We start from the raw sequence: 27835 nt of genomic DNA, 5'->3' as shown, positions 1-27835 counted from the left end.
CAAGAAATTCACCAGCTGAAAAGTCACCACAGCAGTGTGGTTGACGTCAAATGCCTGCAAACTCAATGCTCCCACTACAAGGCCTTGGATCTGAACTCATTTTCAGGATGAATGTGGACCTAACAAGGTCAAGAAAGTATTGGCAGGGCAAGAGTTATCAGAGCCTATGAGAAATGTCTTTGCTTGGGACACTTCCCATTGCTTGCTGAGATAAGTTCTGGAGCTGCACAGCTTTGTTCTCCACCGCCAACACCCCCAGGTCAAGACTGGATCATTAGTATAATCCAGCCAGACACTTCTTGCATTCACTAGGGAATATATGATCCACTCCATTCATATATATGGCATGCAATAACTTTCATATAATTTTGCCTTCCTGACACATGTGTCTAGATTTATTTCTCTCTCCTTCTCTCCCTCCCGTTTGAAGCCAACACATTTTGCATCATCAACAGGGAAAGCAGAACTATAACAAGAAACTGCTTAGTTCTACATTTTCTCATGAACGGTGACCATAGTGTGCTGTTTTCAGAATTGGGGAGATGTGGCTGAATGTTGTTTCCTTATCTGTCATTCATCAGACCGTGCAGCAGAAAGGGGGATGGGGTGGCATGGATGAAGCACAAATCCAACAAATTCAGGTCGCACATGGCATAATTAAAGTCTATAAGGAGGAATTCGATGCCAGGCTGCTATTATTGTTCTGTCAGGGCAAGCATTCCCATTTGCCAGATGGAACAGTCTCCCTTGTCCTCCCTCTGCATGCTGTCCTGACCCCCACCACAAGCCAATTTGAGGAGGCCAGGGGGAGCAGGAGGAAGCCTTATTGCAACATTGTGCCAGGGAGAGTAGGGAGAAGCCCCATTGCAGCCCTGTTTAGGAAAGTTTTTAATGTTTGGTGTTTCATCATGTTTTTAATACTCTGTTGGGAGCCTCCCAGAGTGACTGGGGCAACCCAGTCAGATGGGCAACTTACAAATAAAACTATTATTATTATTATTATTATTATTATTATTATTATTATTACCGTGTTTCCCTGAAAATAAGACATACCCATAAAATATGAGCTTATCTTGACTTGCTTATTAAATATAAAATTAATAGTCTTCAAATTGGGTACCAGGTGAGTCGTACATCAGAATAAAATGTATTGTGACAAAGGATTTTTTCAACAGTTTTCCTTTATTGAAACACCTCTCTCCATGTATTCCCCCTGCCAATGCATTATTTATTTATTTGCTCCTACAGTTCGGCCATCTCTTCCTGCTATAGCCGTGTGTACCAGAGCCTGGGCAATCTGATACGTTGGTCTGATCAGGTGATGCTGGAGGGCTTGAATTCTGAAGATAAAGAGGTGGTGAACACAGTGAAAGGAGTCATCAAGGCTGTTCTGGATGGAGTCAAGGTACAGTGCTGTCTTCCCAGCCTCTGACCATACCTCAGACACCTTGCTCCCACCATGAGAATGGGCTGTCTCAAAACTGATGGTAGCAATACTGAGGCTGGGTTCTTCTGACACACTTCTATAGATGCTTAGTTATAGTGCACACCTCAAATGTATCTGCACTCACAACTTGTTCAGAAACAGTAAAATTCCAAGGGAGCTTCCCCCACCCCAATAAAGCATACCTTTCTCATTTGAAATCCTGATTTGCAAGGTGCGTCTGTCGTGGTTTATTATTATTATCATTATTAGAGCATAGACAGTTGTGTTCTACTTAAGTCATCTCCAGACCATCAGTAATTTGCAGGAGGAATTTAAGCATGTACCGGAACGTTAGGTTTGTGCAGTTAAAATGGATTAAAACTCTCCGTTGCTCTGATGCAACAAATCCACTTTTCAAAGGGTTTTTTTGCACTTAGTAAAGTGATGGAGGAATGCTCTACAAAGTTTCAGTGGGTCTACACTGAGTAGAACTTAGTTGGATGCTGCTCATATAGTCTAACCTCCAGGTAAGCTTTGTGCAAGGAAATCAGAATTGCTCTGTCATCTGGAGGAACCCCATGTCTTCCGGTGAAGCGCCATACTGGCCGGTCGGGAGAAGCCCCAGCTCCGGGGATCTCTGATGCCTAGCTGGAATGTTGTCTACTACTATACAAAGGAAAGAGCCACACCCATTCCCCCCCCTGACCCTGCTCAGCACTTTGGTGTTGGTGCCCTTTCTGAAAGTCCAGCAAACCTCTTCCGTTCCACTTCCGCTTTCCAGTAGCCACTTCCCTCTTTGATATATCTTGCGTTCACATGAAATTTCCATGCATACATTTCAATACACACGTACATTTCAATGTAATACACCTTTGTTTGGAAGTCTTGCTTGAACCCTCCTTATTTTTTGCATTGTGGTAGATAAGAGTTCAGAAAAGAGACTGTCAGTGCTATGATCTATTCTACAGTGAACCAACCCTCGAAGCCTGCTTGGAACACAAACCCAGGCAGCCACCAGTCTGCATGGAGAGAGCTATTTTCCATGTGTATATTACCTTGCAATGCATGTGTCACTTCTTGCTTGGTTGCCCCATGCAAGCGCTGACATGGTTACACACAGGTCTCAACATCTTGAAAACATACGTTACCCTGTAAAAGCCAGCAAGCTGCTAGCCCTCATGGACTCATCAGCATGTGGATGTTTGCCGGGGGGGGGGGGGGGTTAGAAGCTAGAGAGGTTGGGGTAGTGGTGAAGCAGGCTTACCGGCATTAGAGGGTGTGGCTTAATGAGGCATAGTCCCCCCGCTTCTTATGAACAGCAAAGTCAATGAAACTGAGAAGTGGCCCCTCTACAGAAAGTTGGGATTTAGAAGAGGGGCCCCAATCTGAAAAGAAAGCCGGCTGTCCTATGTTATTACACTTCTCTAGTTCTCAGACCTCTTTGTGGCCAGAGGGTGGAAATTGCAAGGGAGCAGATTTCAGCTCACTATTAGGTGAAATGTCAAAGAGGCCGGAGCTTTTCTCAAGTGGACAGGACTGTCTCCTAGGTTTGCCAGACTTTCTGTTGCAGGAGGGGGTCTTTTAAGCCGAGGTTGGGCTGGTCTTTCTTTCAGGGTTGCTGTGTTTACACCTTGCAATGTAAGCTATTCGTGGATTAGACCACTAAGGCATCTTTCCAATTCTCACATTCTTCTGTTCTATTTCTTTCCGCCCAGGGCATTGGGTGAAGGTTTTAGAAGGGGTTGGGGGATTTGAAAAATCCAAAACTTTGAAGCAGAATAGAAACAAGTTTTCTCTGGTGGAGAATAAAGTTGCAGTGGCCTTTGACTGAACCTTCCTTTTTGTCCTGTATTCCATTTTATGATTAGGAGCTGGTGAAGCTCACCATCGAGAAGCAAGAACACCCGTCCCCCACAAGCCCCGTTAAACCCAGCATACCTGCTTCTTCAACGGACAGGTGAGTCACAAAGAGTGTCTGATGAAGCAGTCAGAAACTAAAGCTACTCATGGGACAGGCCACGCCTGTATCAGTTGCTTGCAGGGTACACACCCAAAAGAGAAATAGTGAAGATGAAGGGAGGAAGCAGCAGCAAGTTCAGTGGGGTTTCTTGCTCTGGTTTGCTGCTGAATCCGTGGAACATAAGGTCACATTTTCACCATACATTTAAGGAACATTCATAGCCCTTTAACTGTTGTGAATTCCCCCACCCAAAAAAATCCTGGGAATAGTAGGCTTTTATCTGATGTGAATCCTACTCAGAGTAGACCTATGGAAATAACTGGGAATGACTAATGCAGGCACATTAATTTCAACATGTCTGCTTTGAGTAAAACTCAGTTGGCTACAAGCTTAAAAGTTTATCCCCCTCAGAGCTACAATTCCCAGCACCCTTAGCAAACTACAGTTCCCAGGATTCCTAAGTGGAAGCCACAGGCTTTGAATGTATGGCATGGGTGTGATCAAATGCTCGTGTATTGTGATACCCTCTTATCCAGTAAATTACAAGACTAGTGTTTAAAAAATAGTACCCTGCCTATGGGGTTAGTAGTTAATTAATGAACTGATTATATTTGGGTACATTTATATATTACGGTAGATAAATAGTTGTATGAGCAAAAGGAATATAGGGAGAGGAACTGAATTAAATCATATCAATTAATTGTTAAACATGCATGTGGGGAAAGGTGCTTTCTTAAAGGGCCAGAGAGAGTGACTGGGTCTTCCAAATACTTATGTGTTCTACACAGGGCCTGGCGTCCTCTCTGGGCCCCCAGTGCACAATGCCAAATGAACCATAATGCTGCAAATGCTGTGAAGTGATCTACCCCCTTTTGGGGTTCAGGTCAAAGTGGTTGAGCTTTTTTTTAGGAAGGAGGAAGGCCCATGGGGGGGGTTGGGTCAAAGTTGTTGGGGTTTTTTTTCAGGGAGGAGGTAAAATGTTGAGCTTTTTTTAGGGGAGCCACAGTTGTTCAGCTTCTTTGGGGGGGGAGCCCAATGATCTACGGCAGACGTCCAGTGATCTGCCGATAGATCATTATCTACCTGTTGGACATGCCTGCTGTATACAAAGCAAGCCATGTTTTTTTCCATTCTTCCCAGCCCTTCGGAGCTTCCCCTGACGGATCGTGAGATGGAGATTCTCAACAAGACAACAGGGATTGCTCAGACGGCGGAGATTTTGACGGATCCTATGGACGAAGAAGTCGCTCCTCCCAAGCCTCCCCTTCCCTGCATCCGGGTCGCTGAAAACAGGTAGAGCTGGAAGAAATGAGTTCAAGAGTTGCCTCGATAGCCTCTTGTTGCTACAGTCAGGTTTGAAATAATTAACTAGTTGTCATTCACAGGTTTTCAGACTTTACAGAACCCTTTCCATGTCAGCTTGTCAGGCAGAGAACCATCACTGTTCTGGGTTCATGCTGCTGTTTTGTGTTATGTGAGTGGACTGTAGAACTCCAGTAGTGGCTGGTGCGGTACTTCTTGGGGCTGGTAGGGCAGAAGTAAAAGGCAGCATTTCCTGCTCTGGTGACAAGAGGCTGGAAATGATCTGTCTGTCTCTGTGTGTGGTTTGTATCTGTACAGTGTGTGCATATCTGAGCAGGCATACATTGGCCACACTTAGCACTGGTACTGGAAAACATTCTGATTTCCTAAGCAAGGTGAGATTAGATCAGGGGTTGGCAACATGCGGCCCATGTGCCAGATGCGGCCCACAAAGACCGTTTTACTGGCCCACAAGCTGCCCCTGAACCGAGCTGCCTGAGTGGCGAGTCCCCAGTGCGCTGCGCTAAACCAGCGCAGTACAGTGCAGGGACTCGCCGAGCAGCACCAGAAATTGCGTCTGCGCACACGCAGATACTGGAAATCGCGTCTGCGCATGTCCAGACATGGAAAATCACTTCTGCACAGGCACAATTTTCGGTGTCTGGGCATGTGCAGAAGCAATTTCCAGTATCTGCGTGTGCGCAGATGCAATTTCCGGCTTCGCGCTGTGCCAGTCCGGCCCACGATCTCCATGGGAGTGATCTGGCCCATGGCTGGTAAACCTTGCCAACCCCTGGATTAGATGCATAAGTTGAGTGGGTTTCATGGAAATGGGGGTAGAGGGTGTGGGGGGGGGAGCAAAAAAAAGGTGGAAGAAGACAAAGCAAAACTCTTGTTATCGTCCTTAAACAGCAAGCACACAAAAGCTCCTAAATTGTGGCAGAGGTGGCCACAAACTTAGATGGCTTTAAATTACCGGTAGGACTGGACAAATTCATAGAGTAGAGGGCTATGAATGGCTACTACCTGTAGACATGGTGGCTTCGTTCTGCCTCCATGGCCGGATCCAGTAATGCTTCTGAATACCAAGTGCTGAAAACTGCATGAGGAGAGAAGTGTCTTGTGCTTGGATCCTGCTTATGAGCTTCCCTTAAGCATCGGGTTGGCTACTGTAAAAACAGGGTGCTAGACTGGATGGGCAATTAGCCTGATCCAGCAAGAGTCTTCTTACATATTTTTGAGAAGTTGGGTGGGTGGGTGTGATATTTCTTATGACCCTCTACCCAGCTGTTCAGGGTTGTTTAAGAAGAATGGCAACACCTTGCTTGTTGAAGTGTGTGATGGGGGATGCAAACAAATACTGTGTGGCTTGCTAGAATTGTGTGAGATTCTTTTCCTTTTGCAGGCTCTGTGGTCACTGGTATGAGTTGGCTGTGCAGCTTTCTCACTGTTGAAGGGCTTTGACATCAAGACACCCTCTGGGGCAATGGGTGTGCCCCCAAAGCAGAACAATTTGCAAACATACTGGCATCTAGAAAATCTTGCCATTATCTGGTTGCTTGGGGTGTTCTTTTTTTGGTCAGCCCCATGAGGAAAAATAAACTCCCCCCCCCCATCGAATGCAGAGGAATGGTTGGTTTGGGTTTTACCACCATTTTCAAACTTCATGAGAAATTCCATCCTTTGAAGGAAATAGCAGCTAATGAGGGAAAGGCTATATCTCAGTAGTAGAGCATCTGCTTTACTTGCAAAAGGTCCTAGGTTCAATCTCCAGCATCTCCAGGTAGGAGATGCCTACCTGGAGATTGCCTCCCTGAAACCCTGGAGGACCTCTGCCGGTCAGTGTAGACAGTACTGAGCTAGATGGACCCAGCGGTCTATCTCATTAGAAGGAAGCCTCTTAGGTTTTCCTGTTTAAATCAGTACTTTATTCAGAACCCTGAATAAAGTTTTTAGGGGAAGGGCCTAGGTTCTCTCCCCAGCATCTTCAGGTAGGTCTGGGAGAGACTCCACATCTAAGAAACAACTGGTCAATCTAGTTCCATCTTGTCTGCACTGATTAGCAGCAGCAGCTCTCCAGAGTTTTGGGTGGAGGGTGGTGGTCTCTCCCAGCCTTACCTAGAAATGCCAGCAGGGATCAAACCTGGGACCTTATGCATGCAAAGGAAATGCTCTGCCACTGAGCTATGGCCCTTCCCCAATCTTCTTAGAGATGGTTATTGTGGCTTTTGATCCAGAAGTACTTGATTGAAGCAGTTGTGTTCATGTTTTTCTTTGACCCACCTTTCACAGCCCACCTCCTGCACTGCCGCCGAAGAAACGCCAGTCGGCACCATCTCCCACTAGAGTGGCTGTTGTGGCACCCATGAGCCGGACAACCAGTGGGTCCAGTTTGCCAATTGGAATAAACAGGCAGGTAAGTTGGAAGTTGCCTCATGCCGGTTCAGACTGTTGGCCCATCTAGTTTTCTGCTCTGGGTAGCAGACCACTGGCTTGCCAAGGCTGCACTGGCAGCCTCACCAAACCCAATTTAATTGCTGGTGGTGGGACATGAAAGTGCAGAGTACCAGTGGGCACTGCATGATGTTGGGGTGTGTGTGTGCGTGTGCGCGTTTGCAGCTTTTTTGGGGGGGTGGGGAGAGAGGTGAGATAGTTTTATTGCAAAGGTTGAGAAGCCTAGTTTCTTAAGTAGATAAACATGGTGGGGGTTATATACTTTACATAAAGCTGGAAACAGCAGGCGCTCTCCCCATGTGTGTGGGAGGTCTTTTGGCTCCACCCTTGCCAAATCGCCCTCCTGCCCCCACCCCCACAACTAGGAAAACTGTGTACAGCACATTGAGCTCCTTGGAGGAAAGGCGGAATATAAACGAAATAAATAAATAAAACTCAGTTGCAACAATGAAATTTCCAAACATTCCAAGACAACGAAACCTTAACTTTTCAAAACATATTAAAACCTGAAAGCATTTTATTGATGTTTTCACATTATATCATCCCTTTGTTGTGCTCCGCTTTGTTATTTATTTTTAATGAAAGTGTGGCTTGTAAATATTTGAATAAAATAAATACCTTGAATAAATGAAACAAACACAACTCCCCTCCTCTTCTTCTGTGCCTCCAGGATTTTGATGCAGACTGTTATGCGCAGCGGAGGCTGTCAGGAGGCAGCCAGTCCTATGGCGGGGAATCCCCCCGCCTCTCGCCATACAACAGCATGGGCAAGCTCAGCAAATCCGATGAGCAGCTCTCCTCGCTGGACTGTGACAGCGGGCAGTGCTCCCGCAACACAAGCTGTGAAACGCTAGGTAGGGAGTGGGTATTCTTGCCAGAGGACCTGGAGAGGGGAAAGGGGACAGGGTACATGCACCCTGCAGCTTGGGTTTTGAGGGCCTGGTGTTTAGAAATGCCTCTGTATCATCTAAGCTGATGGTGATTGATTAGTAGCTCCTTTTCGCAAATGTGAACTCAAAGCAACTTACAGAAACAAACGTTTGGAGAAAGCCTAGAATGATAAACTTTATGTTATGTTTTATTCTACTCGACCTACCCTGCTAAAAAAGAAAGAAAGCAGAAAACTAAGGGCCAGAAGCCTGGGTGAATAAAAATGTTTTTGCCTGGCAAGTTACAGGTGGGTAGCCGTGTTGGTCTGCCATAGTCGAAACAAAATAGGAAATTCTTTCCAGTAGCACCTTAGAGACCAACTGAGTTTGTTCTTGGTATGAGCTTTCGTGTGCATGCACACTTCTTCAGGTATCTGAAGAAGTGTGCATGCACACGAAAGCTCATACCAAGAACAAACTCAGTTGGTCTCTAAGGTGCTACTGGAAAGAATTTCCTATTTTGTTTTGCCTGGCAAGTAAGACCAGATAGTGACAGCTGCTACTGGAGCCTCACTGGGAAGGGACTGTTCTGCAAACAGGAAGCCACCACTGAGAAGGCCCTTTTCTGGTCTTGCTTTTTGTGTGCAGTTTAAAGAAAAGGCAAATAAGAGGGAGATGTAATAGAGGTGTATAGTACAAATGATGCATGATGTGGAGAAACTGGATTGAGAGAGGATTATCCATTGAAGCTGAATGCTCAGGACAGAGTGGCTTAACAGCCACTCCCTCTTCACAGGGATCTCTGGGAAATAGTAGTTGTGTGAAGGAAATTAGGTTCCCTTAACATCTCTGGGCACCCTTACCAAGCCACAGTTTCCAGAATTATTTGGGGGAAGCCATGGCCGCTTAGAGTGGTATCATAGTACTTTAAATATATGGTGTTGATGTGGCCTTAGTTGACTCTGCCTGTCATTGTGTGTGGAGCCACCTACTGTTGGCCTCCTTGACTTCCTTCAAGTGGCAGACCCTGGGGTCTCAGTGATCAGCAGTGCCCTTTGCGATGCCAAAGTTTGGCACCTACTCCCCACCTCTTGCCTTCTATACTACATAATAGTTGTGGTGCCCTTGATGCTCCATGCTCAGTATGACTGAACTTGCCGTGCTGCCTTAAACCCACCTCTGCTTCTGCCCCACCAGTCCCAAGGGGCACCACCCACTGCTAGTCTGTCCTGATGTGTATCAGCACCCTTCTGACCTAGCAATTGGGGCTCACTGTTGCCCATCGGCTCAGTCTCCTGATGGTTGCCTCTCTTCTATTCTCCACAGATCATTATGATCCAGACTACGAGTTCCTGCAGCAGGACCTCTCGAATGCCGACCAGTTACCTCAGCAGGGGCCCACCGCCCTCAGCCCTTTGCCAGAATCTCTGGGGGAGGCCGGCTCCCCGTTTTACGGACGCACTTTCCAGCTGCCAGTGGCAGCCGCTTTGGCTGCTGAGGTCCCTCCGGCTCTGCCAGAGAAGAAGAGGAGGGGGACAGTGAACCCTACTTTTGATACCTCCGGCTGCCGTGTCTTGTTCGAGAGGCACCCCTCGCAGTATGACAACATTTCAGAGGACGATCTGCACAACCCCACCCTGCTCCCCTCTATGACCTTCACGCCTTTTGCCACCGTGCTGCCCTTCCAGCCAGGCAACTCCCCAGCCCCTGTTGAATTCCTCACTGACTTTCTCATTCCGGACTCCATGAGTGACTCTGAGAAACCGCCACCTCTGCCAGAGAAGAAAAACAAACACAGTAAGTATATGAAATTGATTCAGTTTCTCGTGGCTCATTTGCCCATTGCAGCTCAGGAAGGGGCTCCATGTTAGCAGAGTCACTTAAAATAATGCAGATTGAGTCTAGAGCAAAAAGACCTGATAATACTTCCCTGTGGAAATCAGAAAATACTGTGTGAAGCTTGATGAGAAAGGAACAGAGAGGTTTTGTCTTTTTTTCGTTCACTTCATGTACATAGCAGGAAGACATACAGTACATCCAAATATACAGAGGAAAACTCCCTTGGAACCACATAGCCAATCATACCAACTGAATGATCCCTGCTGTTGTACTTCCAACATTCCACAGTGGTAGAGCACATGATTGCATGTAAAAATTCTAGGGTGAATCGCTGCCATCTCCAGAAACGGCTGGGAAAGACTTCTGCCTGAAACCCTAGAGAGGCTCTGCCAGTCAGTGCAGACAGTAATGACCCCAGATCACAGGTATGGTGATTATGGCCCTCTGCATATTGCTGGACTACATATCCCATCATCCCTATTGGCCATGTTGGCTACAGGTGGAGCTAGAGTCTAGAAGTTTTCTCTCAGTTCATTTTTCCAATTTTCAGTTATCCACATTTCAACATCACTTTGCATTTTTTTTAAAAAAAAGTCATTGGGATGACTTCTCAGCATTCAGGTGTGCACATTTCTTTCTCTCGACTCACACATTGTTGTATTCAATTTTCTCTAATGCACATATTTGTTTAAGCCATTTCCCCATATAGAATGCATTTTTGTTCATTATTTTCACTAATATGCAGTTTTATGCACCTTTCCCCCTTCGATACACTTTTTTTTGGTACACATTTTTGGGGAATGGGAAATGTACAAAATGTGGAGGTGTTAATCTGGCAAAATGGCTACATTTGGATGCACTTACTATTTCAGGAAATGGGAATGAGCTCATTCTTTGCTATGATGTAACCAGACCAATTTCGCACATCCTCTCCAAATGGCAAATCCCCGGATTCCTCAAGGGAAGCTGTGCTCCCCCCCCCCCCATATAGAACAGCAGTCGGGAACCTCCAGCCCATCATCCACCAGTATCTTGTTCTAAGTGGCCTACTTAGGCTATAACTTTGCCTGTGAGGCTGTCTGCACCTGCAAACCATTCCAACCTGGTTGAGAACTGGCATAAGGTGTTGGGCTTGCTGATGCCACAGATTAAATCCCTGTGCCTTTGCCTACATAGGTTCATTTCCAAACCACGCAAGCAGATAGAAATGCTTCCCCTGACCTCATGGTGATGTCAGACGATTGACAGGTGCACAGCTGCCATAATGGCCTTTGGAGGATTGGGGTGGGCAGATGTAAGGATTCTTTTCCCCTGCTATAGGATGAGCAAAATCTCATTGGTGGTGATGGCTACCACACAGTTGAAATGGCAATGCTAGCTTGGATTGGTTCTATACCTTGATCCATCGATGCAGCCAGTGGTATTGGAGAAGGGAAGGGTCCCCAGAAGCCTCCCAGGTGGGTAACCATCCTGTGTCTTTTCTGTTCCAGTGATGGCCTACATGCAGTTTGTAGAGGACTACTCGGAACCGCAGCCTTCTATGTTCTACCAGACACCGCAGAATGAACACATCTACCAACAGAAGAACAAGCACCTGATGGAGGTTTATGGGTTCAACGACTCCTTCAGCAGTGCCGACTCTGGGCAGGATCTTGCTCCACCCCCTGCCCTCCCACCAAAACAGCGGCAGTTGGTGAGTGCTCCTTTCCTCCTCTACCTGACCCACCAGATGTGATGCATTTCAGATCTGTTTATCCACCTTGCCGAGGAGACAGGCCCCATTAATTGTATTTCTTCTTCCCCCGCCGAATGTTTATAGATGTTTTTGTTTTTATTTTACTTACTTGGGTAATTTATAGGGCCTTGACCATATGACCTAAAAGCCACCAATGAAGGCATTGGATTCGAACATCGGAAGAGCCTGGCTGCTGGATCAGGCCAAAGGAGACCTGTCTAGTCTGGCATCTGGTTCTCACCATGGTCAACTAGATGCTCACAAGTGTGACCGGTGTGCAGCAGTGCTCTCCAGTTGTTCCTCATCAACTGGGCATGGAGGTTGTGCTATCACCGTAGACCTCCAGACCAGGCGCCAATCTAGTCAAGCGTTCTGCTCTCACATTGGCGAACCAGGTGCCCCAGTGGAAAGCCTGTGAGCAGGACTTGAATGCAATAGCTCTCTTCCTGCTTCCAAATCTGGCATTCAGAGGCATATTGTCTCTGACAGTGGATGCAGAACACAAGAAGAAGAGCCTTGCTGGATCAGGCCAAGGACCCAGGACCCAGCTAGTTCAGCATCCTATCCTCACACTGGCCAACCAGATGCCCATTATGATAATTGCATAATAGTTAAATAGCAGAAACTCTCAAAAATGGTGAAACACTTTCTTTGGTGGGGGGAGAGGGGTAGTTCTTGTTGGACAATCTCCCTTTCTTGGTGTTTTCTAATTTAAAGTCGTAGCAGACTTTTTGTCTGCAGAGAGAGCCCAGCTTTACAGTTAACGTGGCAAATCTAACACAGGCTCATCTGTTCATTTCCTGCCCCACAAATGTTTCAGGTGGGAGGCCATCAGAGAAACGCAGCCAGTTCTGCATTTTAGATGTTTCCTCATAAACATGCGCTGCAAGACAATGAAATGAAACAAAGCTCCTGTTGCAGATATTCCCTTCTTTTCTATAATTTCGTCTATTTCCTTTAGCAATGTAGAAGAATAAGAAGCTATGCAGGTCTCAAAAGATCCTGCCCCTGTCAGTTGTTTGATCTGAAAGCTTGCAGCGCCTGGCTTGAAGCCATTCTTTCCTCGCTTTCTTCCCTCCTCCTCCTTTCTTCCTCTTTCTTCCTCTTCCTCTCTCATTCTCTCTTCCTCCAGCAGGCCTCTTTTGCTGCTTCCTCCTCCTTCTCCTCTGTCTCCTACTGTGTCCAGCCACCTAAAGTGCCCATCGCCACCGAGGACATCGGCACGGCTCAGGGCCTCACTATGTCCATCTCTAATTCCTTCCTCCACCAGCATAGCACCCTTCCTGTGCACTCGGTGAGTTACTAACTTTGGACTTCTTTTCTTGTCTTGCTGACTTCTGCTATCTCTTTGGTGGGGTGGCGGCGGCTGTGATTTACTGCCTCGGATGGCGATGGGGTGTGTGTTGCAGGGGGGGGGGGGATTTGTTTGTGACTCTTTGGGTGCCAAATATACCGGCCATAACTGCACCATACATTTAAAGCAGTAACAAGCCACCAGAGGCATAGTGTTGCAGGAGATCGGGAGGGGTCAGAGATCCATTGCTATTTCCACAGCAAGAATCCCTGTCTCCAGCATTCTAAAGCTAATTGGCATGAAAGAGGAGCTTTTTGGCTACTGAGAAGTCTTCTTACCCTTTGTGCTTATTGGAGCCAATCAGAGTGAAAGGAGATGAGCCAGCCACTGAGGATTGACTCCTAGGGAAACTCTGGAGAAGAACACTGAGGAGTTGTTGTTATGCATGCACCAAACCTAAGCATTTAGGAACACTGACATCACAAAGGGCTTCAGGTGTGAGGGGGCATGGCTGTGGCTATCGTGAAGGGACCCTGCACTTCTGAATTTGCCACTGCCCTACTTTGTACCACTTTAAACAGTCATGGCTTCATCCACAGAATCCTAGGAACTGTAACTTGTTAAAGGTGTTGGGAGTTATTAGGAGACCCTTTTACTTTCCGCATGAAACTACAATTCCCAGAGTTCCCTGGGACAAGGCATTGATTGTTAAACCACTGTACCATACAACATTCCTAAAACACTCATCCAACTAGTGGGACAAGTCCTACTTGACCCCTCTCAATGAGCACCACAGTAGAGGCTTGCTTCACTACCAAGGGTCTGAGTAATACAAAACTGTCTAACCTGAGGCCTGAAAGCTCCCTAGCAAGAGCATTCCACAAACTGGGAGGGTAAGAGCAGGCACCACTGAAAAGGGCTTCTCATGGGATCACTCCATACCTGCCTCAGTCAGAGCACACAGAGAAAAGCCTCTGATGAAGACTGCAATGTATGGGCTCACACAGGTAGTCCTTCAGGTAAACTCCACACCTTGCATCCAGCAGGAGTATATGGGAGGGAGGGGAAGAGGTGGCTAGTAGCTGACAGGAGTAGGGACATTTGCCAGGGAGTCCCATGATGAGAAACACCCTTAGCCAATGGGGAGACATGCTGGGAGTTGTAGTCCAAAAACGTCTAGGGATTCAAGGTTGAATGGTACTTACCTAGCCTATTCTGAACAACGACACCTCTCCAGGGTCCACTGCAGGGGCCTATTCTAGCTCTGCTGCTTGCAAGCCTTGAAATTAAATTTGACTCTTAGGCTTTCTGCATCCAGAACCACGTGCTATATTTCCCATCCATCCATTGCCTTTGAAAATCAACTGTGTAATAAATGAGGGTGCATAGAGGATCTTTCGTAGCTCCTTCTGCACCGTTTTATTTCCTTCCCTGGTGATGTTCAGTTGATTTTTGGGAATATTTTGGAATATACTTTCTTCCTTCTCTATCAGGACTAGAATCTTTCAGCCTCCCCCAACCTAGCTCTCTGCAGGTGTTTGCATAAGCCCCAACCTGCACAAGCAGTGGTCAGGGATGATGAGAATTGTAGTTCAGCTGCTTTCCCTTAACCTGGTATCCTCCAGACATAGTTAGACTACAGCTCCCATCAGCCCCAGCTAATGTAACCAATGGTCAGTGGTGATGGGAGTTGGAGCCCTGGCAACTTCTGGAGGTACCATGATGAGGGAGGCTGCTCTGTGGCAGCAATGGAATTCAGCCACTGAACATGAGTGTCACTTTTGCTGGCTCTCTGAAATAAGGCCTCATCTTCACTATGCATTTAAAGCAGTAGTGTTCTTGTGAAGAAGGCAGGGGAGAGAAAAGTTCCAGGAACTGGTTCTACATAGGGATGGAAGAGAAATACTTTCTTGTTTGTTTTAATAAGAAAATACCTAATTCCCACTTCTCCAAATTTTGCAATGCCGTTATCTAGTAAAATAATACATACAAAAACATACAAAAAGGCTGTATATTAGGAGAAATTGCTTGCAAAAAATATGTTCATTAGACAAAAACTGCATACAAAAAAATATAGTCATTTGAAATTTGCGTGAAAATATTGATGAATTTTCTTGAGGAGAACTGATCTTGAAACTTGAAAAATGAAGAATGTAGAAAACCAATATGATAGATTTGGTTTATTTAGTAGAGGATAGTCTCCTGACCCATTCTGCTTGTGACAACAACAACAACAACAACAACAACAACCAGAACAAAATATCAGCCTCAGCTCCTTAGGTTGGTAGTGAAATGGAACTATTACCCTGGAGGTGAGTGAGCAGTGCCTTAAGCTCACCCTTTCCCCCTTAGCAAAAAAGGGATTGAAGCTGAGAAAGAGAGTGATTTTCTTGGGAGCCAGTGGCCAGACCCGTGTTTTGAACCCTTATCCAGTTCCAGGGTGCCTCCAGATGGTCAGTGATTTTGTGTGAGGGATTCAGGCCCATACCAGAACTTTAGGTTTGTGTGATGGTTGTGAATTAAAGCACTGTGTTGCCCTAGCCTAGCGCAACAAATCCACTTAAAATACAACAACTTAGGAAAGTGATGGAGAAATGTGCTGAAAAGTGTGGGATGAACAAATGTTTAACAGGAAGACATAGAAACACACTCGAACGCCCTAGCAAATCAGGGTGGATGCTTGTTGTTGTAAAACTCCCCTGCCCAAGCTCAGACTGAATGCTAGTGAGTACCATGCAGCATCTGGCCTCTGCGTAAACTTTGTGTGAGCAAATGAAGGTAAATCAAGGAAAAAGGACTTCTAGCCTGCACTGTTTAAAGCCAGTCCTCTTAAGTTGGGAGACTTAACACTTTACCTTGCTCTCCTTGGAGACATACTTTTAGACATCCTCACTTAAGTTACCCACTTGCATTCTAAGTTCTGGCATTGTTCTCTACTGGTTATTAAGACAAGCAGGTTATTAAGGATTTGTTCTGGTTTGTTTGCAGGGATCTTAGACGGCATTGGCTATTTAGTGAGCATTCATTCTGGTTCAATTGCAGGAAAGTTAGGTGACATTGTGTCAGAGCCAAATGTCACCCTGCACTTTCCTGTGTGTTTTCCTGTCACTTACAGTGCCATTTATGTTTTTTTAATCTTTTGGCAAAGTGGGCTTATTGCCCAAGACCCTCCCAATCAGCTATAATTATGCAACCTGAATTGGGCAGTATGAATCATTCCCCAAAGTAACAACTGTTGGTCTTCATTCAGCTAGCTTTCTTTTTAAAACAAAAACAAACACACAATCTCTTCCTTTGACCCTAGGCTGATTTTGGCTGACCATTTCATCGTTATTATTTAAAAGCCCTTGTCTTCCAAAGCTTCTGTTCTGCATTGCCTCGGTTCTGCTTTCCCACTGGAGAATTGCTCACTTGACAGAGGAGCCCTTGCTGGGGGGTTTCCAGGCCACAGTCAGCTGTTGGCTTTAACCCATCTGACCCTGCAGGAGGCAGAGGAGGGGGAGAACCCACAGGCGCCGGACAGCTTCCAAGTTTAAATCCTCAGCTGCGATTTGTTAAGCTTGTAGCAATTCTGTGGACTGGACAGTCCCTCTTCCTGGCTATTGGATCCTTCAAAGAAAGAAAGAAATGTGGGCTAGGGGTGGAAGCACCAGTGTTTTCTGGAGAGGTTTGCTTTGCTTTGGTTTATCAGCCGGCGATCAGTGAGGAGGAGATCCAGGTAGACAAAAGACATAAAGTCTTCTCAGCCACGCCACGCCCTCCGGCACATATAGACACACGCATATTGTTAAATACTTGCTTCATAATTGGCACTGGTCCCAGCATGACTGCATAGTTAAGATTCCACTGCCTGATTCCAGACACGCTGATCTGCTTCAAGGAGGGGTGGGGACAGCCCCTCGAGAAATCATAACAGTAGCCTCCTTCAGGAAATAAAATAAAAAATTGTACCCAGACAATGCAGTGTGTGTGTGTGTGTGTGTGTGTGTGTGTGTGTGTTCTGCAAGCTCAGTAAATTTTGCAACCACATTTGCATAAATTCTGCAACAAGTCTGCATTTAGCTCTGCAGCATTGTTCTGAGTTTGCCAGGTGTGGAGGAGGGGCACACCGTTAGGCAGAGGAGCAAAGCTCCCACCTACCCCCAGCCCACTAAAAATTGTATTTGCACACACCGACTAAAAACATTTTTGTTTAAACCCAAATGTTAGAAAACTGATGCAAGTTTTAATCTGTTTTTAGTCTATTCTTAGTTTAACTTTTCAGAAGTCTTAAATTATTGTTATTTCTCTTATTGATAATTTTATTGTTTCATCTTTTTTGGAAAATTACTTTGAGGGTTGTTGGGGTTTTTTGTTTTTTACAATCCAGTATTGTATACATTTTATTAGATGGAGGATGGATGGCTGTCATTGAGATCTCAGCAGACATTGACTATATATTTTCCAGTATCTGTTGACAGGTATAAGAACTAGAAACCTGATTGGAAAGGAAAGGAAAGGAAAGGAAAGGAAAGGAAAGGAAAGGAAGAAAGCCAGTTAAGACTGGCCAGATTGAACCCTTTGTGGCCCTTCAGTCCTGAATTGATATTTCTAACTTGTTTCCTTTTATTCTTTGTGATGATGCTGGTTCTATTATCCGTTCCATCTTCCATTCCTGGTTGCTTGGGACCAGCTAAAACAGAATGGACATTGATGGACAGCAGTAGCTCTCCAGGGTCTAAGGCAGGGGAGGGGGAGTCCCCAGAGCCAACTTGAGTACCATCAAGGGTTGAAACTAAGATCTCCCTCACACAAGTGCTAGATTAAGCAGAAACCCAATAAGTTGCTTTGTACCAAGTCAAACCATTGGTCAATCTAGCTCAGTATTACCTACCCTGACTGGCAGCAGCTTTTCAGGGTTTCAGGCAAGGGACCTTCCCAGCTATACCTGGAGATGCCACTAGGCATTGAACCTGGGACCTTCTGCATGCAGAATAGGTGGTCCATCACTGAATTACTGTCCTTCATCTAAATGTAATGTAAGACTATAGTCTTTATGATCCTGAATAAAAGATGCTGGGGATTGAGGCTGGGTCCTTTGGCATGCAAAGCCAGTACTCTTAACTACGGGAGCTTTCCATGAAAACAGAGAGTAAGAGAGCATGTGTGTGCAGTGAAATAACTAGATCCTGAACAGGACACCCTCCAACCTGCAACTTCCACGAATCTCTCCCCAGTAGGCTGATCACGCCAAAGGTATCAGGCAGCCTGGGCCAACAGAATGGGATTTGCTGAGCTAGGGTGATGTCATGAGCCAGGAGTCTTAACTGGGGATTTAATGTTTTCGGGCCGGGCAGGCATGAGAGACTCTCCAAACTGCTGTCCGTGACCCAGAATCAATATGGAGATTAGGGCTGTCGGGGTTACTGAGGCAGCACCAAAGGCTGATGTTGCCCTCCACCCACCCCCTGCACACACATTCCCACTGGCTCTGCTCATCTGGAACAAAGCAGGCAGGGAGGGGCAAGAAGAGCCTCATCTGGAAACCAGTATCTTCCTCTTATGGGCACAGGATGCCTCTCCTTCCCCCCTCCATACACCTTTAGTTTCAGCCACCAAGATTACCCCCACCCCCACCCCCACCCCTACCCCCCTTACCCTCTTCTCAATTCTTTATGCATGGAAAATCCAGTCAAGTCCCAAAGACGGGAGATGGGAGACGGTCTTGGGCAGGCTGCGCTCGATTCGGGAAAGGGGAAAACTGCTCCATCAGTAGACGGTTGGGAGGTAAAGTGTGAGCCGCCGGCTTCTCTGCCTTGGGTGGGACCTTTTTTTAGCCTAGTAGTGGACTGCATGTGGGTTTCTGTCCAGACAGTGGGCAGGAAAAGAACAATGGATCAAGGAAGATAGCAAGGGGTGGCTGCCAGCAATTTATTTATTGATTGATTGCATTTCTTATAGCACTTTTTACTCCCAAGGAGCTCAAGATTTCTTTCTTTATTTCATAACATTTATGTAGATTATCTGCAAAAGCAGCTATTTAAAGCATTCAGAGATGGTGCCCATGGTTCTGCCCCCTCCCTACTTTATCCTGTGAGGTAAATTACCCTGTGAGGTAAATTAGGCTGAGTGACAGTGACTAGTCCAAGGTTGCACCCAGGGAGTTTCATGGCCGAGTGAGGATTTGAACTCTAGGCTTCCAGGTCCTAGTCCAACACTAACCATTATTCTGCACTGGCTGCCCAGTTGCAATTAGATGTACTTAGACATTTGGGAGTGAGGACTTAGGGATAAAGCCAAATGTGGGTTTGTTTTTTTGAAAGTGCAGAACTACCCGGTAGCTATTTTACAAGACCTGTACATTGTTTGCTTTTCATTTGCAAGTAATCAGTCTCTTGAGTGTTGCTGCAACTATTCTATGGAACTCCCTACCTGTTGGTGTCAGACAGGAGCCTTCCCTGTTTCCTGTCCCTGCTAAAAACTTATTTTGCTTAGGATAAACCTATTTAGACACATTGTGTGTGTGTGTGTGTGTGTGTGTGTGTGTGTTTGTACACACTGTTGGTTTTACCTATATTCTGGTAATCCTTTTATATCTACTGGTTTTTAAATAGTCTCTTATTGCTAGTTTTTAATGAATATATTGTGCCATAGTTATGTAAAGCTTCTTGAGATTTTATTATTATTATTATTATTATTATTATTATTATTATTATTATTATTATCATCATTATCATCATTATCATCATTATCATTATCATTATTATGATGTGGTACATACATTTTGCTAACTGAATGAATTAAAGAAATAAAAGTTGGGTTTTGAGGGAGGGATTTGAAGTGGAGGGAGCAAAATAACATCATGTAGGAAGTTTTGGGGTGGAGTTGCAGGCATAAGGGGCAATGGCGGAGGGTGGGGTTTAAGGTAATAAATTACAGCTGTTCCTGATTTGGGGTGTGAGTCATGTGCCAGCAAGTTCTGGTTGTACTTACTGGTAGATTTGTACTTAGATTTGCAGAAGCTGACCCCCTTCCACAAAAGGTCAGACTTTTGTGATAAGGAAAGTGAGGGGGAAATGCACCAAAAAGTGTGGGGCAACCCAGTGTCAGCTAGCCTCCCTGTAAACGAATTAGAATGAAATAGCCAAAAAAGCCTAATGTCCTTAGCAAACCAGGATGAGAGCTCAATGGACAGGTTGTCTGTTAGCAACCTGCTTTAACTCATAGCCCCATGAAGTCTTGCAAATGCTGGTTTTACACTCGGGGCAACTTGTTTGAATACTTTTTTAAAAGTGTGAAATTGGATCACTGTTTGTGTGTCCACCAGAATGCAGATTAGCTCTTTGTGCAAATGTTGTTTTATTTTTGCCCTGACATTTCACAGATCAAGAAACTCCTGTGCCAAGTGTGCTAAGAGCCCAGCCCAACAACAATTCATTTATTTCATTCATGTATTACCTTCCTTTCTCTAAGGAGATCAAAGTGGCATGTGTGGTTCTTCCGCCCACTCATTGAATCCCCATAACAACTCTATAAGGTAGGTTAGGCTGAGAGGGGTAGTGACAGGGCCCAAGGTCACCCAATGAGCTTCATGGCCAAGCAGAGATCTTTCAGGCCATGGTATGACACTCTAGCCACCATACAACACTGTCGGCACTCTCCTTTTTTTCTTTTCTCCCCCCCCCCTTTTTTTGCCAGTGGCAAGCACAGTTGGGAAGGCCCAGTGGTCTCTGGGACTGATCTGGCATGGCTCATTTGCCTCTTTCAAAACCCTGACACTTTCTTGAGGTCTTGTTCTGAGGTGTGCATTGTAAAACCAATTACTCCTTAACCAAGAGAGGTTACCTCTTTCTTTCTTTCGTTCTTTCTTTCTTTCTTTCTTTCTTTCTTTCTTGCTGTCTCTCTCTCTCTCTCTCTCTCTGTGCTGAAATTTTGAGCTGTGGAGGGAGGGAGATAGAGAGATGATCCTGCGGGCTGACTGAGGCTGATGGGAGTTTTAACATCCGGAGAGTGCCTGGTCGACAGAGACATGTCTCAGCTCTTTTAATTCCACAATTTTCATAAATTATACAAATAGAGCAAATGCCATATCATCTGCTCTCCACTGTTTTTAGTAAGTTTGCATAATTTCTGCTTTTTTGACAAGTCAGTTGGACAGGCTAGAGGCTAAGCTTGGCACTGAAGACCCCCCCCCCCCTCCCTCCGATCTTACCCAGCAGTCCCCCTTCTGGCTTCTGGTATCTTTGCATCAATAAGGATTGGAGCCTTCTTTTGTTTTTAATAAATCCTTAAAATGTTGAATGTACCATTCTGGTGGAAGTTTGTCTTCTTAGGGTAACAGCAGAGGCATGAATTGCTGAACTCTTTTTGATGCCTGCTGAAAACATTGTTGTTTAGGCAAGCCTATCAATACATTTTCATAGATTCCATTCCAAGCTTATCCTGTTTTTATGTAATATGGGAATTGCCCCCAGCCAGCATCAGGCTCTTATCAAGAAGAAGATCCTAGCTCCCACTATGGACACATCATGTCAAAAAGAAGACGATGCCCGGGATTTCATGTGGGTACAGTCAAGTGTTTTGCCACGTGCAAAGGAAATAGTTACTTCTGTACCAAGGAAAGCAGGTTTCTATGAATTCTGTAAAAATTCTTATTATACTTAAAGTTATTAACCCTTGTGGTTGCAAAATTAACGGCAAGCTTGTAAGTGTATGGGCAGTGCCTGTTGACACATCAGAATCCAGGTGGTTTACTGGACAACAATATCAATGGTCAAGAGTAAATGCTTCCTGTGTAGCTAAGTACTGTTCAGTAACAACTCCTCTTGTTCACCGTAGATGACTGGGAATTTCATGCAGGCAAGAGAGCAGGCTGGTGGAAGAAGGACATATCTTTCCATTCCTCATCAACTAGTCAACTTGGTTTTGTGCTGGCTACAGATGAAGGGAATTTTCCTCTCAACTCTGTCTCTCCTCCACCAGTCTGCTAGATAGAAAGCATTTAAAGAAGCAATTAGTAGTCTGCTAAGAGGTTGATATAAATTTCCATGCTGGCTACAAAAGAAGAGGACTTCCCTCTCTTCTGCAGCCATCATGAGAACACAAGCTAGTAAAAAGAACAAGAAGGAGTGGGCAAATTACTTACTTTTTTGAGTTTATTTACAAGCCTGGCTCACTGGCTTGTGAAATCTAGAGTGCTTTTGTTTGTTTTGTTGTTTTGTTTTCTTTCGTTTTCTTTCGTTTTGTTATTAAAAAGCAGAATAGATTGTGCAGAATAGGAGATGAATATGTAGATATTCTCAATTTGCATCATGGTATGTGGACTGCAGAATGCCACTTCCTGTGGTGCGGAATGTTTTGTTTATTTGTTAGTGCACACAGTCCCGGCTATGCCCTCCAGTTCATTTTTTTTAATTAATTTTTTTGGCACGGTAGGAACGTTAAAAGAATAGAAGGGAGGAAGGAGGCTGATGTGATGGTGTCGCCTTGGCCGTGGACTGCTTTGCCTAGAGCTGACATTGTGACTTTGCCTAGAGCTGCTGTTGATCTAATTTCTTTTCTCTTTTCTCTGTCTCTCTTCCTCTCCTTTCCCCCTGCTCCCCAAATCCCTCCCCGTTGGCTTGGCCCTTTTACTTCTCCACCACTGTTGCTGTCTTCTCCCCACCCACTGCAGTACAAATCGGTGTTCAGGTCTTTCTCCCAAGACTTTGTGCCTCGCAGCCAAGTTTCCATCCCTCCTTTTCTCTCATCTGCCTCTGCCGCCTCCTCCCTGCCTCTGTGCTTCCCACCTGCACACCAGTCTCCGAACTCTGACCTGGCGGCAGGGTCTGCCGCAGCCGGCCAGCCTCTCAGCCTTGCAGATGGCGGGGTTACCTCTTCCTCTCAGGAGAGCAGCTTTAGTGGGACTGCTTCTGTCTGCCTTCCTTCTGAAACCTCTTTCACTGATTCTCTCCAGACATCTTCGGTGAGAACTCCTTGGCCGTTTGAGGCACCCTCTCTGTTGTAGGCTGCTTAGGTTGCCTTGTGCACTGTGTTGATCATGATGGGGGGGGGGGTTGTTGCGTGTTGGATGGCTGGAAAGAGAGCAAGGTGGGCATACCTGAAATCAGTCGTGCAAGCGTAATCTGCAAAAGCTGCCAGCCAGCTCGCCAGCACTTTGGCCACACCCGTCTAGTAGCAGCAATGGTTGATGCCCATTGAGACTGGTGGGGTGGAAGGCAAGGGAGCACAACCTGCAGGAGAGGCCACAGCCCAAAGTGATCCTGATTATTTTAATTTTGAGAGTCTGGTGGCTCTTGTTTCTTATGCAGGTTGTCTTTCCTGCTCCCCTCTCTATGAATATTCAGCTGCATGCCAAATTTGGAAACCAAGAGACTAATCGCTAAAACCGTTTACCTTGATGTGGGGGGGTAGGATGCTTAGAATATCCTAAGGCACGAAGGGATTCATTCCCAATCTGCGTGTCATGAGAGGCCCTGTGGGTCCAGAGCACCTACCCATAAAAGACCCACTCGTCACACTTTTGTATGAGTTCTTCTGTTTGCCTCCTTCCAGTGAAGCAGTACATCCCAATCAGTGCCGCTGTTAAGTAATTTTAGAGTGGTCTTAGGGATGCTCACCTCTTTAGATGGCAATGTTGTGCATTAGGTCACTTGCTGTAGGCTAGAGTAATCTAACACCGGTGCTTTTTTTTTGAGGGGGGACGTCCTGCTCAGTCTGCTGATTGGAACCCTGGGCAACTCCCCCAAAGCCATAATGACCAAGACCAGTAATGCATGCAGGAACACAGTGATGGCAGTAGGAGGGACACTTCCCTGAATGCGGGGAGGGTCTTGCCCTTACACATTCTAAAAGTGAGCTTTTTCATGTAACGATGTGAAGTCTCCCTCCGAATATAATTCGGAAGGAACGTTCATCTCTGCCATCCGAAGCTGGTATCTACTTGTGTCAGCCCTCCACACAGATTAGTCACTTGGTTTTCAAGAGACCCATTTCCCGACTGTGATGCTCCCCACCCTTGATTGCACACTCATTAATGCGTCCTGAAATATATATATATTGGGGGGGGGCAGCTTTTACAAGGTGGAAAAATGCTCCGTTGCAAAGACCCTGAAACTGAATGAATGCTGTAAATTCTCTCCGTCTGCCACCTTTAAGTTTTTTTGGGGGGAGGGTCTCAGCCCTGTGAGCCCAGACTGCTCGCTTTGCTGAATGGACTGTGCTCAACCCATAAAGCCCACCCACCCACCAAGCCAGTCACCCACTTTCTTCCATCCTGTCTCCTGTAGAGTGAAAACGCCAGTGAGGAGGCAGGGGAGGGTGAATACGTCAATCTGTATTCCTCCAGTCAGAGCAACGGGGAACTCCCTCACTCTGAAGGAGTAAGTAAAACTGTGGTTGGGGGAGACCTTTTTGCCATTATAAGTGGTGGGGCCTGCATGCTGGCTGGGCTGCTGTCGGAGAGGTGAGTGGCGCTTCTTGCAAAGCCTTTCTCCAGCCATGCGGTGCCCTGGGTTACTCCCAATTAGGCCTGTCTGTTGGTGTGTGGGCTGCTCAGCGCTATTTGCTGGTGTCGCGCATGGCTCTTAGGGATCTGGGGAGCGTTTTTTTCAAACAGGCCTTATGTTCTCCCCCTCCCCTTGCCACTTACCATGTGCTTTTGCGGTGCCTCCCCACCCCCCATAAAACACTATGATAATTGGCTTCTGTTTTTATTTGATGAAATACATGGATTTGAAAAGAGGATGCTTTGTACCTGCTGTCCTGTGCTCAACAGAGATGTGCCCAAGTTGAGTGTTGAATGAATCAGCTAAATGGGGCCACCTCTTTGGAAAACCAAATAATCAATCCAAAACTGTATTTTAACACAGTTCAACTAAGTGACATCATCTGCAATGGAGGCAAATGAAAAAGGTCTCAAGCCTTCAGAGCCATAGAGGAGGGACAGCTCACTCATTTTCAACCCAGGTGTTGTTGTTTTTCTGTTTTACTAGGAACTCCCAAGATCCAAACATAGGCAACAGACATTTAGAGTTGAAAGATCCTGAGTCTAGGAATTGGTTTTGAATACCAGTACTGAACCAAGGCCACGCACCCACCCCCCAATCCAGCTTATGGTTATCTTCCCCTGTTCCACCTGTAAGCTTCCTACATTTCAGCAATATAATATAACGATGGAGGGGGGGGGACACACACGCCACATTTTGTTGTTGCCTTTGGTAAACAATCCTTTCTGATCTGCTTGGAATCAACCAGAGATTTGCCAGTAGATCCCAAACTACCCCCATCCCGGTTTAAGCATTGTGATGACGTTCTGGGGCCTTGAAATAATGTGATCAGAAAAGAGTCCAGTCGCTTAGTTGTTATATCATTATCTGGATACTAAAAGTGAACTCTCAGTGTGTGTGGGGGGGGGGGTGATTGAGAGCGTCTGCATAAACAAGGTGTCACTATCTATGCCCAAGTGGGAGGCAGGGTGGGGAGGGGGACTCTGAAGATTTACAGAAGTATAGAAAATTTTGGTGGCGGGGGACGGGGGACGGGCTCTATTCAGGAATGCAGAAAGAGAGAAGACCTAAGCATTCTCAGCGGGCAAATATTATTAAATAATAAAAAGGATGGGGGTGGAATGGAGTACCCCAGCAAGTGTATGGTTGGCTGTTTGGAGCCCTTTCTCCACCCCATTCCCACTGTGATTGGCCAATGCCCTTCTCTATTTCCTGTCCGAACTTCCTCTTCCATTCCGTGCACCAAAGTGATTCACACTTGTGGTTCGTGATACAGTCATAGAAGACGGCCTAAAGAAGGCAGGTGTGCCCTGGCTGAGGGGTGTGTGTGTGTGTGTGTGTGTGTGTGTGTGTGTGCAGAGCCTCAGTCACCCTAAGGACCACTCCTCGCCATGTTTGGGTAACTAGTTGCAAAGGAGGAACTGCAGGGAGGGCTATGCTTTTAGACAGTATGAATGGAAGAGGAGATATCAGGAGCTGCACTTTTCCCACTGCACACCTCTGTGTTTCTAGTTGTGGGGGTCTAATCCAGCACTTGAAATAAAGTGTAACCCTTTGATGGCAGCAGAGACTTGTACTTTCTACTTCCTCCTGTGCTTTCCTGCTTAGAGGTGGCCTGCAGCTGTAGTCCATGTCCACAAATTGGGAGGGGCCCTCTGGTCAGTGGCAGAGCCTCATGGATGCAAGTGAGGAGAGAGAATGAGGCTGTGCCTGGTGGCTCAGCCATGTCCTAATGGACTTTTCAGTACAGAGATGATAGCTAAGGATCTCGTCAAGCCAAGTAGGAAGTAATCTCCCCATTCCTGCTACTTAGTTCTGGCCCATTGCCCTGAGATGGAAGCTTATTAACCCTGGAACTTGGCACTCCCAAGTGGCAGGGGGAGGGGGGTGTTGAGGGGTTTTCAACTTGCTCCAAATGAGGGATTTGTTTATGCATGACCCTGATTTCTGCTGGGCTGGGAAACAGCAGCTCTTCACTCTGCTCATTGCTGTCAGATAACACCCACCCATCTACTCCATGATGCAATTTTAAAAGGTACATTGATGTGGCTCGCCCATGGCTGTTATGGACTTTGTTGAATATTTGCACAGCCAATGTGTTGGCACCCAGTTGACAATGATTTTAAAACTTGCCAGTGGCGATTGGCGTTAGATTTCATGTCACAATGACTCAAAGGAAACAATAACAGCATGTGAGTCAAGAACAGAGAACCTCTAGCCATCCAAATCTTGCTGAAATATGAATGGCAGTTCCCATAATCCCTAAACATTGGCGATGCTGACAGTGGCTCATGAGAATCTCTGGAGGGACACAGACTCCCAACCCCTGTTAGGTGACCGGGAAGCATTCTGATTTCCCCAGGTTGGATTCAGTTATGTTATACTTGAGGGTAGACCCATTGACACCAGTGGGCTAAACTTCATCCTAGCTAATGATTTTAGTGGGACTGCTCTGAGTAAGACTCAAGCTACATCCACATCATGCATTTAAAGCAGTATCATACCACTTAACCAGTTATGACTCCTTCCCAGCCCAAGAATCATGGAAAGTGTAATTTGTTTAGGATAAAGTGTCATTTATTTACCGTAGTTCTAACAACTACCACTATTTCCCTCACACAGCTTCAGTTCTCAGAGTTTTCTGGAAAGACAGATTGACAGATAAACCACTCTGGGATTGGTAACTCTGTAAGGGCAATATGGTTGCCTAACAACTCTCAACACACTTTACACTTCCCATGATTCTTTGAGGGAAGCTGTGACTGTTTAAAGTGGTTTGGTAAAACTTTAAAATGTATAGTGCAGATGGGGCCTTAGTTGGATACAACCCCCATTCTAACTGAGTTGTGCGTGTTCTGTTGGTGTATTTAATTTGTACAGGTGGGTTAATTAGACACTGCACATTGAGTTGGCACCCCTGTGAGAGGTCCTGTGTTAATAACGCAAAGCTTGTTTCTCTTTGGCAGGAATCCCCAGCAATAAAAGACGGTCATGCCAAGGACTCTGCTTCTCTGAGCAGCACCCAAGGGAAGGAGAACCAAGATGAGAGTGAAAGGTGGGACTCCTGTTGCCTCTGCTTATATGTTTAGGGTAATCAGTTTGCTGGATTTATGCATCTTCTCCCACAGAAAATAAGTCCACAAGAAATTTACAATGCAGTTTTGCAAAAGAATAAGTATTATTTACCAGCTGGCTATGTTTTCTCAAGATGCAACTCATGCCTTCATATATTTGAAAACTGCCATACACAACTGGAGATGGAATCTTGGTTGGGATGATGATGATAATTATGCTGCCCATTTGACTGGGTTGCACACCTGACAGGGCTGCCTTCAGATGTCTTCTAAAAGTCATATAGTTGTTTATTTCCTTGACATCTGACAGGAGGGCATTGCACAAGGTGGGTGCCACTACCGAGAAGGCCCTTTGCCTGGTTCCCTGTAACCTCACTTCTCACAAAGAGGGAACCG

At 45.9% G+C, this 27835-nt stretch overlaps 1 protein-coding gene across 11 annotated transcripts in view; it reads left to right on the top strand.

Annotated features, from left to right (window-relative positions):
• RAPGEF1 (Rap guanine nucleotide exchange factor 1) overlaps positions 1-27835 on the top strand; it is a 110937-nt gene that overhangs the window by 66449 nt on the left and 16653 nt on the right. For 3 of the 11 annotated variants that reach the window (XR_004425840.1, XM_033138129.1, XM_033138131.1), the window contains 11 exons: positions 1249-1405; positions 3295-3383; positions 4527-4679; positions 6981-7104; positions 7813-7996; positions 9338-9808; positions 11341-11543; positions 12718-12879; positions 22532-22822; positions 24147-24239; positions 27332-27420. Coding sequence is in view for 10 of the 11 variants with exons in the window: in XM_033138129.1 (XP_032994020.1) it covers positions 1249-1405; positions 3295-3383; positions 4527-4679; positions 6981-7104; positions 7813-7996; positions 9338-9808; positions 11341-11543; positions 12718-12879; positions 22532-22822; positions 24147-24239; positions 27332-27420 (2016 nt within the window). In the remaining variant the exon portion in view is untranslated. The remainder of the gene's footprint in view (positions 1-1248; positions 1406-3294; positions 3384-4526; positions 4680-6980; positions 7105-7812; positions 7997-9337; positions 9809-11340; positions 11544-12717; positions 12880-22531; positions 22823-24146; positions 24240-27331; positions 27421-27835) is intronic. The other 8 variants (XM_033138130.1, XM_033138133.1, XM_033138132.1 and 5 more) reach the window with 8 other exon arrangements.

This window comes from Lacerta agilis, chromosome Z (genome assembly GCF_009819535.1).
Source record: "Lacerta agilis isolate rLacAgi1 chromosome Z, rLacAgi1.pri, whole genome shotgun sequence".
NCBI classification, from domain to species: Eukaryota; Metazoa; Chordata; class Lepidosauria; order Squamata; family Lacertidae; genus Lacerta; species Lacerta agilis.
The sequence above is the reverse complement of the archived record's forward strand: the minus strand, read 5'-3'. Positions and strand labels throughout refer to the sequence as shown.